This window comes from Platichthys flesus, chromosome 12, assembly GCF_949316205.1.
Source record: "Platichthys flesus chromosome 12, fPlaFle2.1, whole genome shotgun sequence".
NCBI classification, from domain to species: domain Eukaryota; kingdom Metazoa; phylum Chordata; class Actinopteri; order Pleuronectiformes; family Pleuronectidae; genus Platichthys; species Platichthys flesus.
The window spans coordinates 15,367,264-15,385,385 of record NC_084956.1 but is presented as its reverse complement, the minus strand read 5'-3'; the positions used below and the strand labels follow the sequence as shown (position 1 = coordinate 15,385,385).

At 44.0% G+C, this 18,122-nt stretch overlaps 1 protein-coding gene across 1 annotated transcript; it reads left to right on the top strand.

Moving 5' to 3' along the window:
- Window positions 1–2,373: 2,373 nt before the first annotated feature.
- Window positions 2,374–15,406, top strand: LOC133965920 (uncharacterized). Its single transcript, XM_062400516.1, has 14 exons — window positions 2,374–2,456; window positions 2,743–2,866; window positions 2,968–3,017; window positions 4,201–4,306; window positions 4,943–5,101; window positions 5,215–5,329; window positions 5,415–5,476; window positions 5,958–6,083; window positions 6,179–6,273; window positions 6,396–6,554; window positions 6,670–6,866; window positions 7,720–7,843; window positions 10,881–11,083; window positions 11,832–15,406. Exons 1-14 carry the CDS (start codon window positions 2,433–2,435, stop codon window positions 12,055–12,057), a joined length of 1,770 nt encoding a protein of 589 aa, XP_062256500.1. The 5' UTR covers window positions 2,374–2,432; the 3' UTR covers window positions 12,058–15,406.
- Window positions 15,407–18,122: the final 2,716 nt, after the last annotated feature.

Below are 18,122 nucleotides of genomic sequence, written 5' to 3'. Positions count from 1 at the left end.
CTCCACCTCTCGCCTGAATAACGTGGAGGATTTGATTCTGGTGTGAACCCGTGTGTGAAGAAAACCTCCCAGTGTGTTGTGCATGGGTGAAAAAGGCAAACTCTGGGTAAATTTCTCCAGATTTTACACAGAGGTCATGTCTGAAATCGGCTACACTGTCATGGCTTGGTATGGACAATAAAATAATAATGAAAGTTCAGTGAAAGTCTCTTGACTTATGATACATTTGATATTGTATTTGCTGTTTAATATCAGGAAAAAAAATTGGCATATTTACTAAAGAGCTCAAGTATATGCTTGAAATTCTTTTATGTTTCAAAGCAAATTTTGTCACAATGGTTGTCTTGGTTTCTTTGTCCATCACAGGAAGCTTCAACACTGGAATACATCTTTTGTCTTTTACTGAGCACAACTTGGGTGAGTTTATTCTTAAAATAAGATATATTTTGATCACAGTGGGGATATTTGCAATATTACAGCATCGAGAGGGAGGGCGGTCAAAACTGAACAAATGATTATAATTTAAACCCTTATTTCCATTTAGGCCAACTCCAGGTGAATGGTAAACAGCACCAGCCGCTGGTTGGCTTTATCCAGCCCATGTTGAGCTCATGTGTTAGCTCTTCAGTTTGATCTCAGTCCCCATTCAGATAAAATTGCGGTCATTATGTGACATGGCTACAGTACCTCGAACGTCTCCGTTGGGAGTTGCAAAAGTTCCCCTTTGTCGGAATCCCTTTTTAGCCATTGTGTGTATTCCCAGTGCGTGGCTGGGCAGGCGGTTCCCAGGTTTTGGGTTCCCGTGACTCAGCATGCTCTCCTCCCTCGGTCGTCTCTCAAAGAGCTTACTTTCTTTTCAAACCGAAGGAGGACAATAATAGTGGAAACGATAAGCATCGCATTTGCCTATCCATTACATAAATGTGCTGAAAAGTGCTGACTCTAAAGCTCTGCTTGGTCGTTAACCCTGTGTGTGTCGGTGTGTGAAGAGTTGTCAAACTTAGTCACGCACCGAACCGAGCAATCTCAGTTTGGTGCATGACAAATGTCCGTTTGTGTGCGTGCCTGCAGGGATGAATGTGTTTGTGCTAACCAGTGAAGGGTGAGTAAACTCACTGACACTTGGACTGGTCCAGACTGAGTCGACTCAGGCTGGGAACGATGACCTTCTCTCCATTACTGGTGATTTCACCCTTTAAGGCAACACCAGGCTGTGTCCCTCAGCCTGCCCTAAATGTCCTGTTTTGTTTTGATTGGGCTTTTCCTGGAAGACTGTAGCAGTCCGAACATGGCTGTGACAAGGTAGGGTGGGTGTAGTTCTACAGCGCCATTACCATTCTCAGACAGCTGTCCATCCTGTGTCCAATGAACGGAGAAAATAAGTCACAGGGGCGACTGGAAGTGATTTTCTCCAAATTTCTTAGACACAGTTATGTCTGAGGTCAGCTGGAGGAGGGTGCTCTGACATGTCCACACATCTAGCCAAGACGCATCACTTCTCTCACTTGGCTCGTCTAGTCGTATTTCACATGGAGAGTCTTCAGAGTTTGCTATCCGTACGCCAGACTTTATGATCCTCAACAGAGTGACTCACAGGGCAGCCAGGTGATGAAGAGAGTGCCAGCTCGCCGCCCCCCCCCACCCCCCCCCCTCCTTGTTCTCTGCTGTCTCTCCAGGACCCAGACAAGATTCCAATGCTGACACACATAAACCAATTACACTGTCTTATCTGATTCTGACTCCATCTAAACTCCCATCCATGTCAAGCAGGCCTTTGAGAAACAGGCCCCTGAAATGAAAAACATGTGTTTAAGAAATTAGAAAGAATTTTTTTGTTTGTAAACTATTTGAAAAGACTACTGTTTTTTAAAAGGTAGAAGGGGGGGGGGGGGGCTGATGCTTCAATTTGTGAAGGTATAAAAGTTAAAGTGGTTATAACTCAGAGCAAAACATTCCAGCATCTATCACGATCACATCACAGCGCTGTGTTGCCTGAGAAAGCCGGGGCCCGGCTCGGATGCCATATTCTCAGCCTCATTCGTCTTGCTTGTTATGTTAGCAGTGAGAAAAAAAAAAAAAAAGATATCTGCTCGCTGACCAAATGACATTTGGAAAATGTAGGAATATGTGCTTTCTGTGGGAAAGAACTGGGATTGTCAGAGAAGTATGTCATCAACCAGACAAGCGTTAACGTGTCTGACAGGTTGCCAAGCGACCCGGTCCAGTATCAGCACCAGCTAAAGTGCTGCGAATAGACCTGATGACCTCTACCCAGACATAGGCAGATGCATTTGAACTAAAATTAAACTATAGGATGTGTTCTAAAGCCTGTGTTGACTTGTTCTCTCCATCCCGGTGCAGATGACCCGAGCAACAGAGATGTGAGCTGCTCTGACCTGCAGACCGCCGGACTTCTACCTCCCGCTGCCAACATGGACACAGTCCCTCACCGACGGGTATGAAGACCACTCAATGGACCTTTTTTGTCCAAAAGGTTTTCTCATGATCTCTTCACACAGTGTATCACATGCATCAATAGCAAACAAGGCCCACTCTTGCACTTTTAATGTATTTAAGAATTATCTCCAGCAACTCACTACACATTCCTTGGTGCTTTATCTGATTTAGACTGTGGCTGTGTATTGCAACTCATTACGTTCAAAATACCGACGGACTGTAAATCGATTAGACAGGGCTGGATCCTGGTTCGAGTTTTTAACTGCAATGTGTGTTACGTGACAGAGACCAACAAGTCGCTCCTGCAGTCTTGAGGACACAATAAGCAGGAGCGCCACCTTCCATGAGTTCACCCACGCCACAGCCAAGGCTGAGGAGGGGTCGCCACGACCACGACGCAAAACCATCGGTGAGTGTGGTCTTATGTTACAAACAGGGCTAGTCGAACATTTCTGATTATGGTTGAAGTATGACTGAAAAAACTATTTTACAACTCTGTTTTTCATGCAGCATCGGTTCTGCCTCAGTCTAAGGATCAGAATGGAAACTTCCCTGAGAAGGTACTGTAAACCATCAAAGCCGGGCCTTCAGGGTGGCATCAGCGCACAGCCCAGAGCTGCTGCAATTACTGAATATGCTCTGTTTATATTTCCCAGCTCCCTTGATCTGTCAAAGCAATGACTCTGCAAATAGTCTCAGGATTTTAGTCTTTTTGTCCAGGATTTGCCAAGCAAGATTGCTCGTATCCTTAGCAATCCAAGTGTTAGCTGAAACACAAAACGGAAAGAAAAATAATTTTCCCTTCTTTTTTTTTTATAACGGCAAATTGCTCACGTCCTGCACTTATTATCTCCACGCATTATCAGCAGTCTTATTTTTCTTCTGGTACCCCATCAATTACATATGACTCATGTATGCAGCATGTAGCTTAAGCAGCAATAACTGACTCCAGAGCCCCACACTGGGACCCCAAATTAGATGAAATGATTGAAACAAGGGATTATTTATGTAGTTTTTCTTGAATTATGATCTAACAGGTTTTTTTTGCTCAGAGTCTCTGTCTAATAACACATAATAGTAACAAAAGCTGTAAGACAAGGGAAACCTCTCACCCTAATTTATCTAATCACTCCAGAGTCACCTTGTTAAGCCTCCTCTGGCAGCGGGGATTTCTTCCCATGAACACCATAAACAGAGAAACTGTGACTAAGAGAACAATTACATGGAGACCTGTGTTTAGGATCCCTACCAGGATAAACATGTCTTTGTCTATTTTTAAACATTTGTTTACGGTTAAACACACAAATGTGTTTATTTTGCCGTGATGTGCCGAAACTCGGATATCCATCATAGTCATACTGTGAATGAATCAATGACGCAGACAATGACGAACTGCCTTGGAGTTAAACCATGTTATGTCTTGATGTCTTTCCGCCCACTAAATAGGTTTTTGCATGCAGGAGTTAGAGTCTGAATCATCTTAGTGCCTCATGTTTCGCTGTCTCTGCAGTCTTCTGACCGCCGCTTATGTTTTAGTGTTGAAAATACGTCTCACATCTCTTAACAATGGTTTAAAGAGCATGTTGCCTGTGTGTGGAACGCAATGGTAAAACAATATCGGTCATGATACACGCTTCAGTGGAGTGTGGTGTATAGAAAAAATGGTTATCCCCATGGCACTCCCTCCATGGCCGTGCGGAATGAGGTGTAAGCAGCAGGTATGTAACCGCTCCTTCTCCCCAGGATGTGGACAGGCAAGTCGCCAAACGTCTCAGGGAGCTGAACACAGAAGAAGTCTGCCAGTGGTTTACCAATATTGGACTGCAGAAATGCCTGCCCTTCATCAAAGGTGAAACTCATTCTGCTGTCTCCTCTCCCAGCCCCGTGGCTGCCTGTCTGATTCAGATTTATCTTTACCTCAAATCAAATAAACTCTTGTTTTCCCATGAAGTCAAAAGAAAAAGAGATCGGGAAGAAATTAAAGCCGACACCTGCGCAAGCATAAATCCATTTCAGGCTCAGTATGCCAGAGGTTTATGTAAATGGGAGTCTCACTGTCTTTAATATATCCCGCAGTTTGTGCTTCGGGTTAAAATATTCAGTTTTAGTCCAGTTCGAATGTGTCAAATATCTGATCATATTTTGTTGCCTCAGTAATTCTGACTCACTGAGCAACCTGAAAAACCTAATCCATCACAAAACTGACACCATTTTGAAAAGCTGCTAAAAGCCAATAATATAACACAGTAAAACGTAATATATTCCTCTAAAAGCTGGTAGTTAAATTTTAATGTTCAGTTTTTTTGACTCTCTGCTCATAAAAATGTCACCTGTACATTACTGCCTGTCCAGTTTCCACACACTCTCAATCCAAAACTGGCTGTCAGGTCTTTTTCATTTGTCCTTTTTCATGAATTATCGTGCCTACACAGTGCATGTCTTGATGTATGAGCTGCAGGTGTGTGACTAAATGTTTCCCTCTCAGACGCAAAGCTGTGTGGCGCAGACGTCGCTTCGGTCGACGTGAACACTCTGGACCTCCTCCACGTCACCTCGCTGGAAGACAGAGAGCAGCTGCTGTCGGCTATCTACAATGAGCTGCATCCTCCCAGCACCATCACCCAGAGGCTCGACTCTCTGCCGGGTAACACCTCTATCTTTACGACACATACACGTCTCCCAGATGCTGTGCAGATGAAGATTGTTAAAGAGATGACGGGTGTTTTTTCCTTTTGTTTTCGGTTAAAAAAAAAAAAGAATCCTCAGGTCCCAATGTTGAGACGTTCACTGAAACGTTGGTTAAAATGAGCAAATCTACGTCTGCTCCTCACGTGAGCTGCCTCAGCATGAATCGACGTTCCCTCAAACTCAGGTGCAGCCGCAGCTCCGACACACGTACATGTAACAAATATGACATCAGCTACATGTTCTTAATCTCTCATTATTTCTCATTGCAGAAACAACTGCCAGAACTACATGGTGCTGAAGAATCCTCAGCTCATAGAGATCACTATTAATGGTGAGTGACATGTTAGCTAGAATGGCGCTAAGTAGAGGTGCATATCAGGGCCCAAACATTCACTAAATAATTCCCTGGATCCTGATTTGTATTTGGATCTGATCTAGGATCCGACCCCCTGATCCGGATCAGCACCAAAATGTAATGTGTTCTTACTTCTGCCAGGTTTTGTGATAATCCATTTAGTAGTTGTTGCACAATTCTTCTAACAAACAAACCGGGATGAAAACACAATCTTCTTGGTGGAGGTAAATACATGCCTTGTATAATGAGCTGAGAGAATGTAAGGAAATGTGATCTACGGGATTGTATTGCATGTGGTGGATGTGGACATTAATGTGAATGCAATGGACTGTGCAGACGTTGTGTGTGCAGATATCTGTCTGAACATATAGGTTTACATTGTATTTAAACTATCCCCTCGTGCATACGGTTACCTCATACATCACGGAGCCTAATGGATTGTCACGCTGTGTTGCAGCATCAGAGCGGATCGTTCATCTTAGGACCCCAAAGGAAACAGCGGTGGGGAAAATCATGGATTCCTGTATCAAAATGCTGGGCATGACAGAAGATAAAAGTCTATTCGCACTGAGGGAAAAGCAAGGTGCTCGATACATGATTTACACAACATAATATAGTCTTTATCACGTGAAAGACATTTATTTTATATGTCTCCTGCATCTCTTCCTTGATTTTAAGGCTCTTCAGAGGAGCTCCCACCAGATCAGCAGATCGGGAGTCTGCTTACATCGACGTCAGAGAACAGACAGTTGGAGCTGCATTTGTGTAAAAAGGTTGTTTTCTATGATATAATACTCACAAGACAATTAAACACCAACCCACGCTCTCTTTGTGGGTTGCTAAATACCAACCCACAAAGAGAGCCTCCTCACAAAGTTATGCTTTTTCAATATAGGAGAAAGCAGCGACTGCCTCCCCACACAGACCAGAGGTCGGCAACTCCAATAAAAATGGTAACACCAACAAAAACATCCAGGGGAACCAGCTGGCTAAAGAGGAGAGGATTAGAGAGCTAAACCTCCAAGTGGACTCACTACAGAATGTCATCTTTCAGGTAAATATGTCTGTTCTACTACAGCTACAGCTTCAGCATGAGCAATAGATGGCAGCTAAAAACACTGCAGTCGTATAATAATAAGTATCATGACTTGAGTTCTCTGACCCCAAAGGTCCAGGAGCTCCACCACGGCCTGGTAGCGTTTTGTTCCGAGTTAAAGAACATGGATGGAGATGAGGACGTGGACAGGCTTGGCTCAGTCGAGCTGAAGCAGAGGCTGGAGTCGCTCAAAAGTAAACTGAACGACAAGAGGCAGAGTCTGCAGAACCTCAAAGACAACATTAATAACTCCGCCGCTCTTAAGAAGAAGTAGGTGGACTAAGTATAACATATGGAGAATATAAATAACTGTCTGTTATTTAGTAGCATGTTTGTTAATACAGAAATCTTTCTTTCAAGACATCAAAGAGTGAGGTCTGTGTAATTTATGGTTATTTGAGTTTCCCCTTGAATAATGAGCCATATCTGTTTTCAGGTGATATCTTTTATCACCGCTTTGTTGGTTTGTTTTAAGAATGCAGTGGGAGGATGCAGTTTGGCTCAGTTAAGAACCCAATACGTTTTGGTGTGGATCTGGGTGAGGGGGCCCATTCAGGAACATTTTACCTCTTTCTTTGACATCATGAGTTAGGCTGTTTTGCCACGTTTTCCTTCATAATTTTGTTTAAATCAGACATGTTGAGTGGAGTGCTCTTTATAAGTTTGTGCATTTTGGTGGAGATCCAAATACAAATCAGGATCTACTGAATTTAAATGTGGTTTGATAAAGGAACACTTCTAGTTGGTTATATGGAATAGAAAACAAAAAGTTGGTCCATAACTGACAATCTAAAAGAAAAACTGCTAGGATTTCAATTTTCCAATAAAAAAATCGAATAACCACACTTTATGCCTTAACAACTCGTCTCAAAAGGAAAAATGAAATGATCAAAAGATACACAGACTGATTACAGAGCCAAAAATACCCATTGTTCTGAACAAAAATGTAAAATGTGACTCTATGATGGTTTGTCTTGTGTCTGTCCATCCACGCATAACATATTATGGTGCCGTAAACATATAAAGTAAATGGGTGAAGAAAATGAACACATGTAGCTACAGGTTTCATATGCCACATTATATGTCCTCAATCTTATCTGAAAAGTGGCCTCTTGTCATTCAGACAGCTGGAGGTCCGTCTCTTGGAAAAGATGAAGCTGAACTGCCAAGTGTTCAAGGAGGAGATCTGCATGGTGCATCTCAACCGACAGGTGGCTCACCTACAGAACGCCCTGCAGGAGAGCAAGGTACCACTGATCCAATTCAAGCCTCTAACATCTTTCCCACATCATTTGCACGGATGCTGAATTAACCTAACAGGCGAAGGGTCTGCTGCTCAGTCAGCAGAGTGTGATCAACAGCATGTGAAACACAGTCACACCGAAATGTGGGAAAGCTGTTTGGTCTGAGTCAGAGAATGTTTGGACTGCTAAAAATAGCCAATGAGAAACTGAGATTTGCACCAAAACAGCACGAGTTATCGGGAGAGGCATGTGTGGTATGGGATACTAAAATCTTACTGAAAACCAGTTTGGTGTTTTTGGAACGTAAAACCAAAGCAAATAATGTTTAGATGATCTGCTTTTACCCATATAAGAGCAACTTGTGTAATATAAACAGTACAACTAGCATTTCCCCTGACAAATAAGGTTCACTTTGAACCGGATGAAGAGAAGTTCATATATGTGCCCATTTAATTGTCCAGTGGTTCCTTCCTGATGTGTTGGGCCGTCACTTAACACTCACTCATCTCGGATCTCCTCCTCACTGTTCCCCTGACTGACAACACAATGCTCCTTTCAGCCCACTCTGTTCCGTTAAGCTGTGCCGTTGTGAGAGCGGCCATACAAGAATGAGCGAAGTCCTTCGGATGAACACGCACTTTTTTTTTTGCTGAGAAAATGATGTCTAGCGCTGACATCCGAGAGCCTGTGACCATACCAACAATGGAATGTGTGTGACAAAAGCCACTGGGGGAGCGCAGCGGAGAAATGGGCCAGGGTGTGTAAAACTATCTGCATCTATCCCCGGAGGAGCCCACTTCTTTTTTAATGTGGCTCTTTTATCCCGGTGGAGAAGCCCTAACGAGGTGCCATGAAAGGACACACGCGGCTTCGGCTTTGAAAGGTGCCCCGTGTCACGTTGCCGCCCCAGGGCCACGCTTTTTTAGGTGCCGAGTTTGTGGGAAAAGCAGCAGCGCTAATGTTTATCATATGATCTAATCAGAGTTAACACACAGGTCAGAGCTGAAGAGCAGCCTGGGAACTGATGGAGCTGCGGCTCTAATAAGGAGCAGACCGCCCCGTGTTTGGTCTTGTAGGCCGCCCCGCATTACAGACAATAAGGAAATATTTCATCATCGGCAGACTAATCTCCGGGATCTATTGCAACTGGAGAGCATCAATAAAGCGGCCGGGAGGGAAGGGGAAAGAGAAACAGAGGGCGGGAGCAAAAAGGGAGGAGGGGAAGGACAACAAATGGAGGAAATGATTTAAAATAAGCAGTTTAGCTTGGACAACCCCAAATACTTCAGACAGACTATTAAAGAGGGGAAATTGGAAGAATTACTGTTCACCCACTTTTGAGTCTCACGTGTTCTTTGAGGATGGATTGTGGTTCGAGGAAAAAATCTGCCACCTCTTTGCCATGGCAGGCTCCTGTTAGGGTGTCTCCAGGATTTATATAGAAACGATCATGAGTGTTGCGGTAGATGGATGTGGTCAAATTGTCTCCCGATACTCCGTCCCCCATTTTCTACATTCTGCTTTAGATCTGTGCTGTTGGAGCAGCCAATGTGTCTACATCCATTATGACAGCCCAGACTTTCTAACAACTAACACCCATCATCGTAAAATGAAACGCAATCTCTTCCATTTAGAGCTGATGTCGCCAGGCCTGTCAGAGAATCATTTCTCACACCGTCCTTCAAAAGCTTGTGTTGCAGCTCCCTGTGATCGAGAGGAAATTATTCTCTTAAAGATATTTTCAATAAGGAAGTAACCACACTCTTTTCCTAGTGAGCTTATGTTTACTTTTCCCCTCCTGAGTTATTAGTTCTGTCTTGTGTCACCTCTGTGATCCTCAGTAGTCGTGGTTTAATTGCCTAAAATCAGTCCACCAGGATATGTGCCCTGCGTCTGGCCCAGGTGGGTCAGGATTTGCTCGGATCTTGGGGATAAATGAGAAGAATATGAAGAGAAAATTCCTGGGGCTCTTGGCGTGTGTCCAACTAAAAGGGAAAATGTTGTGTATTAGAGCGGGCTTCTCAAGGGGCTTCGGAAGCGTTTCCGTAGATATATCCTGTCTGGCCCACTTGTCTGAGCAGAGAGAAGCCTTCGCTCTGACCCCTGACCCCGGTGAGGCGGCATCTATTGCTGCGAGGCATTCACACGCCATCCAGGGAGAGGGGGGAGTATGCCATGAGGCTGGATAAGGGAACACTGGAATTCAGTGGTCAGACTCACAAGTTATTTCTGATCCCTGCAAGCTATTGTGGTGTGATCTCTTCCAAAGCTAATCATTACATCTCGGTGGTCTCCTGGCTTCGACGCAGCCTCAGTCTCATGGTCTATCATGGACCAGAGGTATCTTTAATCTTTGAAGCCTCATTCTAAGAAGTATAGTTCAAATGTTATCTCAAGAGAGTTTAAAAGGTCCTGGAACTTTGAAAGTTTTAAGGATCCTGACTCAATGGGGCACTGTTAAAAAATAATAATTCAACAGATTTCACTTGATTACTTTATTTACTAACTGCCATTCGCTAAAAAAGGAATAATTTGACATTTTGGGGAAAAAATGTTCTCTTGGGAATATTCAGATCAATCTCATCCAGTCTCTTTTTGTATTTCAGTATTTCATCTAATGCAGTGAGCTTGGCTCTGTGCCAAAACACATGAATCTGCCTGCCTGCACCTCTATAGCTCACTAATTGGCATGTATGTACATTTAGTTTAATCTGCATAAAAAAGCCTATAAATAAATAACGTGTGGCCTTACTGGGAGTTGGTTAACATGTTGGAAACTTGTGAATCTGACCAGAATCCAAGAAGTCACTGGGTCCTAACATTTCAGATGTGCTGGTTGGTGGATCTGTTTTATCTTAGTTCTGAAAAACCAAACAAAAAATCATTGTAGGTACCATATTACAATATAGACTGTGTATCTGATTTCATTTCAGGCTCAATGAAATCCACCACAAATGGGAAACGTGTTAAGATCTGAAACATTTGCATTGTGGCTGTCTGTTCCTCCGCAAACCTACGAGCGTGTGTGTGTTTCCTTCAGGAGAGAACTCGGAAAAAGAGTGTGGCCATCGGCAGCCTGAGCCAGCTGGTGTCTCAACAGTCTCCGGCCATGCTGCTGCTCGTGCAGGAGAACCAGGGCTCTGATGGACGTTACGGCTTCGCGTGTGGCTACAGAGAAGGCAGCGGACTGGTGGTGGACAAGGTGGCAAAGGTGGACAACACGCACCTCTGTGTGGATGACAGGTAAACGCACTCTTTCAAAACCATTTCAAGCCAAGTCATTTATCCAGGCTTAATTTGTTAGTGTTCACACGGAGGCCACTTAGTGAAAGGCGTATTGGGTGTCTCAGTCATCCCACCCAGTTCTTTCATCGCTCCACTTTTCAATGCTCGGTAGCTATGGAGACCCATCAGCTACTGGCCCCGAAACAAGCAAACACTGAAACGCAATACTTGAATGCAGAAGAGTGTGAAAACGTGCAGATAAAAGAACCTAAAAAAAATCAGTGCACTCAAATACACACACACAGACACACACACAAAGAGACCTACACACACACTGTCTGCCAAATTAACCTCACTTATCACATCTGTGCCAATGCTCTTGACATCTTGACACAGCTGATGGTATAATGAAAAAAGTTCCTATTAGCCTGTCACTTATATGTGATTACCTATGAATACAAACTAATGAGGGGATTTGCTTATTTATCGTGCTATGTGTGATTGTGATGTTTTTAATAGTTCATGCTCTGTGATGTGTGAATTCTCTGAAATGATTTGTCGCTTGTTACATAATCACCTTTAATAAGAGAACGCTGGCACAAGAAGGAGTAAAGAGAGGTTGTTCAAGTTTAACACATTCATTATGTTGTGTATGTATTTTTTTGGATGTGTGTGCGTGTGTGTGTGTGTGTGTGTGTGTGTGTGTGTGTGTGTGTGTGTGTGTGTGTGTGTGTGTGCGTGTGTGCGTGTGTGATTGGCCCCACAGACTGCTGGAGGTGAACGGTGTGCCGGTAGTCAACTTCACACAGGAAGAGCTGACCGACCTCCTGCTGCAGGGACCCAGCGCTCAAATAGTCGTCCTCCGCCAGCCTCCGCCCACGCTCACCTGCCAGCCGCACCTGGTCCCCCCCGATCCAATGCAAACAGTCTGCCCAGAGCGCGAGGTGGTCGCCGTGGAAACCCCTCCACGACGAAAAGTGATGGCCATCTGATGGTGCGGCGGAGAGGAGCGAACAGTCACGACGAGGATGTTCATGTTAAAAATGTAAAAAGCTAAACTGTTCAAATGAGATGTCGTATTGTAAATGACATAATGTTAAATGCAATAGCATCTGTGTTATTTATCTCCTTATGTGAACTGGTTTATTGTATTGATAATATGTTCTTCATAGATTGTTTCCAAATGCATTTTTAGTAAGGGATGTCAAATAGCAATGCTGCAGTTCCGTGTGTTTTCTATCTTCCCCATATGTACATAATTTTGTTCTTGCTAGATAGTAATGTATAATCCATATTGGTTTAATGTATGTGCAGAGCAATGCCTATGAAAAACATGTTTTTGGAAAAAGAAAAGGGTGAGATTATACCCCCTACTGCACTTTTTCTATTTGGCTGTCTCCTGGCTCCACATCATATTTGTGGCATGAGGGAATATGAAAAGGAAAAAGAGGAAACACAGATGCAGATAAAGCTTCGCTCCAGTGAACATGTGATAAGCATCCAGAAGACTTCTTTTTAAGCATCCAGCAAACTTTCTTTACAACACTGTGAGCCTCTGCACCGCCTCAAAGAACTGCATAGAGACTCTGTGACATACTGTAAAGACATATCTGCAAAATCTGTATCATGTTCGGAAGCTTTCTCTTTGCAGAACAGACACTAAGATGGACTGGAGTGTTTCGGAGGAGGCTTTTTTTTTTTAAAATGAGTTTCCCCTTTGCATGTTGTAATGTAATCCACAGTGCTGTAGGAATTAAACCCTTGGGCCCGGAAATGCCTCATTTCTCAGCCTTGTTCTCCCTCGTTAAGTGGCAGTGGATCATGCAAGTCTGACAGAGAAAACAGCACAGACGCTACCAAGCCCTGACCCAGACCCCCGAGGTCCAAAGAGCCTGAGAGGAGAAGTGATGGGACCAGTTTGACTTGTCAGTGGATGAGAAAGGTCACAGATCAGTCGATACGTTGGCGAGTTACTGCTTTTTGCAATCAAAGGCAAAATAAGCTCCACATAATCCGCCTGATGGGGGAGAGGGTGTTTCCTGGTTGCCAAACAGACCCACTCAGAAAGAAGGCTATGATAATGGCAAGCTGCAGACTTACTGGATATGTGAGTTTCAGCCACGCCACAACATTTTCTTACACCCACTGACACAGATGAACCCTCATAACCATCCCCGGGAAGCGTGACAGCACAGAGAAGAGATATCCAAAACCACAAAATATTACAAAAGCAGGGTGTACACATGTGCAGGGAGAGAGGCATGGAGAGAGAGAGACAGAGACACATTTGAACAAGGTCGATCACGCTCATTGTCAGCATGACCAGGCAGCAGGGACCAAGGTCAACCCGGGCTATTCATCCATTCGGTGCGGAGACAGGATAGAAATTCACAGCCCTGCAAAGTGGAGCCACACGAAGGCAGAAGGGCAGAGGAGAGAATGTGTCATGGCTGCCTTTATGGAAATAAATTAACACTGGAGAAAATGAGACAAAATCCTATAAACACTGCTGCTGGCACGAGTAGAAAGACGCCGTGGGATTCCCGGTGACCAGCGCACACCAGAACACACACCAGCAGGGCTTTGATACTCCGGCTGTAAACCACTGCAAGCTGTCAATCTGAAAAGCAGAAGAAATCCGCCGGGCTGAGTAATTGCAGTGACACCATGCAACCTTCAAAAGCTTTCCTAAGATGCTGTCAAGTTGGAGAGGACCTACACTCGGCTGTACAGTGTGTTAGTCAGGAACATCTGCCGGGGGGGTTGAACTGTACACTGACCTCCTCCTCCACTTCCAAGGCACCTCAGGTTGACTGAGGCTGTACCTGACACGTCGTGGCACAGAGCAACCGACGCTGCATCTGGTTTGCCTTAGCAGCCTCAGCAGAGCTACATCTTGCGAAAGACTGATAAGCTCTGAGGCCGGTCCGGTGTGGCTGGATTTCTCTCTTCTCCTTTTTTCTTTTTTTTTTTTTTTTTTTTTGGTCCTGCGAGCCCCAGCTTCTCACTGCTCCACCATTGAACCCCCCCTCCTTCAACTCTCTAACCACCCTATGACATTTAAGGGTGCCTGGCATCCGTTTGAAGTGGGAGAGGGGGCATTAGCTCTGATTTCCTGCCCAAATCCCACACAAGCCAATAAAATGCATGCAGGTCAGAGGCAAACCAAAAGAATTCCTGTCCGCCGTGTGTTAGACAAACAAGATTGGCATTTTGCCTTATTGCACAGACCAAAAACGAATGCACCTTCCTGTTCGGTTAGGGTGTTTGCGACCATCTGCTCCACGAGACTTTAAAATGTAGTTAATCAATCAATCAATCAATCACATTTTTGGGGATGGCCTTATTTATAAATCATTTGCCTTATGGGACTAAACAAGGTGCGAAATCCTCAACAAGAGAGAAGGAAAAAGCTAACGACAAAAACAGCAAACTCAGAGAGAATCACAAGTGAGAGATCCCACTCCCGTGATGGACAGAGGTGCAATAGACGTTGCTTATAAGGGAGCAAGTCAACAAACTAACTATATCTTGAGCACTAATGAGAAACAGACAGTGAGAGGGAATGTCTGACAAACGGTGAGCTGTTAATTAGAAGAGAAACCTTTTGAATATATGTAAATCGCAGCACATTCGAATGTCCATGTAGCTCTGTGCTGTAAAGCATTATGTCGTTAACAGAGCCCCACACCTTCTAGCCTCTTGTGTTTCAGTAATCACTCAGCAGCGGTGAGGGCCCGGAAGGTCAGAGTCAAATCCCGGGGGGCTTCTGATTTCATTTTGCTGAGGTGGAAATGGGCCTTCTGTCTTTTCCTCTGGCAAATCTCACTCTAAGCAGCAGCACTCTGCACTTGAGAGAGTCCCCAGAGATATTCACGTGTTGACCCTCTCCTGGTCCACGCCCGCCGTGTTATTTGACCTTTGTCCCAGGTAGATTCCCACTGCCGGAGCCAGCCAGCTCAGGCAAGCCGAGGGAGTACTGCCATCTGCTGGAAGTCCAGCAAACTTCACACCATTGTCTCCTTTGTGCAGATGGATTTGCCTCTTGGGGTTGATTATGAAGCAAGTCTGATTAGATCAAACTATTCATAGCAGGCGATGTAAAGCAATTATCTTCCATGGATGGATTCCTAAGCTGGAAAAATCACAGGCTCTGAAATACAATCAGTGATGTGATAATGTGGCAGACTAATGTGATTAATGTGCAAAACACACACGTCTTTCGTTTTCAGGTGCTGACCCACTGGAACTATATTTTCGGCCTTTACATGCTGTACTAAATACAGGAGTAAGATGTTCTGGTCTCAATAAAATGTCAATACATCTGTATTTAATCTCAAATCATAATATGAAACATCTTCCTGGTCAACAAAGCACCATACGTCCAAAAGTGAAACAGCTGATTGTGTGTGACGTGTTTAAACAGCTTGTACTTTCAAAATGTGATTCAAAATCCTGTTAATGTAATCATGTTTTGTCTCCCTCCGACCCTGATATACACACATGGCTATAATGTAATATTGTAATCCAGAGTCTTTTTCAATCAGCACGCTATTTACATAGTAGGACAGATCCATTAAGAATAAAATGAGGAGAACACGTGTGATTGATGACAAGCCAGAGAGGTTAGGATGGGTTTAACGACCCGAAATGAATGTGCAAAGGTGGGACCTGACATGGAATTACTTTTTGAAAGCTGCTGAGAGACATTCTAACACTCCCCACGCAGCTCAATTAACAGGCCGATGAAAAGGCCATTAGGACAAAGTCGAGAGTGCGCTTCGGATGAGATAAATATATTGGTGAAATTGCTCTTCATAGCCTTGCCGGCGGGCAGCAATGGAGAAAGGTCAGCATACGGTATTCGTCATTTTCGGATCCATTCTGTCAGTAACATAGAGAGCATAATGGCCCGTGTCTCTGTCCAACAAAGGCTTTAATTAAAACAAGATGAAAATGGTGATTAGAGGAATCAGCGTGGAACACCATCAGCAAATAGTGGCAGGCATTTCATTGAATCGTGCGGCAGAGGCACAGAGCAGGAAGGAAAATCCATGAGACAAGGAAGGAAATCAAGTGGAAAAAATTAGATGGATAACACATGATAAGGGGTTTTAAACCTCTGATGATCCTTGGCTTGCTCTCTTTTTTTATAGAGATGGTTAACTCATATAATAAAAAGGAAAATCTTTCCAAGGTCTGAATGACAGGTTTTTCATTTCTAAAGTTCTGGGCAATATCTGGCTGGTGAAACTCTTCTGGCATCAGGTCTGTGCTGGGTGGGGTCGGCTTGTCTAGGAAGGAGGTGGAGAAGCAAAAGCAAAGAAGGAAAAATCCACAAAACTGAAAGAAAATAGCCAAAAATTATACGACCGATTCAATGCATTACATTCAAATCCTCTGGTGATAGAAACCTTATCAGCGCTCTCTAACCACACATCTTTCTCCCATGAACCACCTGCGATCACACTCTAGATGGCAGTATAAGTCCCAGTATTTCCCCCCCACTCAACTACACTCAACACTCATGCAGGTCTCCCAGTGAAATCCAGCACTTGCAGAAAAAGATGTTTCACCAGTATCAACGTTTGAGAGCATGCCATGCAGTTGCTCAGCTCGGGCTGATTATTTGCTCCTCGATGGAAAGTAGGCCAAGGCACTGCTGACTCTCATTTTGCATTAAGTCTTGATACAAGCAGCAGACATAGAATACATCACGTTGAGGGGAAACACAATCGTTGCTGTTGGATTTAGGTGTTTCCTGTTTAAAGCTCCAGCTTGATCGACTGATTGACAAGCACCAGTTCTGGCTTGTCTGCTGACCCTTTATAGACACGTCCTGTTTTCAGGTCTCCATCCTGATGCAGCAGCACCTTTGTGGTGCTTGGTATCTGCTTTCCATTCATGTTTCAATCTATAATAAACATGAATGCAGTTAACCTCTACCCTTATATTGCGTCTATTATTAGGTTTGGTGTCTGAGGCGACTGTAACACAAAAACAACACGCGGACACAGAATATTAAATGCCATGTTTGCAAAAAATGAGAAAGAATGAGTACGCTAAGCAAACGGCTCTTCATCCTCTTGCTCAGCTAATTTATTCCAGAGACAGTTAATGGAGCAGCTAAAGAGCTCAGTAAATGCTGTTTGGCCCCTGTCTGGAGAACATATTCCGAAGCACTCAAATTAGCAAATGATGCTATCGGCAACGGAGGAAAAGTTGTCCGGAAAGAGATACATGGTGGAGTTCAGGTGGCCTCCAGCACGTGATGTATGAAACAATAAACAAAACCATTATTTGCTGCAATGGCATGAACATGTGGGAGTGTAGATATGTATTACGGAGCTCTGCTTATTTGAAATTAATATCACAACCTATTTTATTCCACAGTACACACTGCTTTACATGATTTCTATAAGATAATACTAATAAAGAGTCACGCTGACACGTAAACACATAAACAAAAATCATGTAGACGCAGGTGTCATGTAAAAGTATGTATACCTGTATATATGCTGCATCCATCTTTGTATACCACAAACTGAGTCACAAACACACAGTCACCGACACAGATAAAAGGTTTTTCGCGGAGAATGGTGGATGCTGAGCGAACAAGCCAGAGGAGATAGAAGAAGCACACCGGGGGGAATGATGGGAGGAAATGATGCGCATGATGACTCCTGAATGGTTGGCCAGTGGGACAGACCCTGTCAGACTCTCTGCTGAAGGGGTGGAAGACGGAGAGAGAGTTGAGTGCAGAGAGGACATGAACGAGACATGGAGCAGGAGAAACATGATGATCAGTGTCAAAATACCGTGACCCCGTGAAGACTTATGTTCTCCCTGTCTATAGTGCTTCAGGTCCACTGAACTTCTGTATGGTTGTGCTGCGTCCATTCCACGGAGCCAAGGCCGACCAACGGATGATTCCTCACACGAAGATCTCAGATATGGAAAAGCGGACCAGCAGCATGATTTATTCAGCTCTTAATACATAAATTGAGTGTCGCTGCTCTGATTCGTCCCTTTGCACGAGTATTTCTAAAGCCCAGAA

Bases quoted from the DNA above. Each gene is read 5' to 3' on its own strand.
- LOC133965920 (XM_062400516.1), top strand. From the start codon at position 2,433: ATGGACACAGTCCCTCACCGACGG. The intron at 4,307-4,942 runs GTGAAACTCATT...TTTCCCTCTCAG, and splicing joins ATGCCTGCCCTTCATCAAAG to ACGCAAAGCTGTGTGGCGCA. The intron at 7,844-10,880 runs GTACCACTGATC...TGTTTCCTTCAG, and splicing joins ACGCCCTGCAGGAGAGCAAG to GAGAGAACTCGGAAAAAGAG.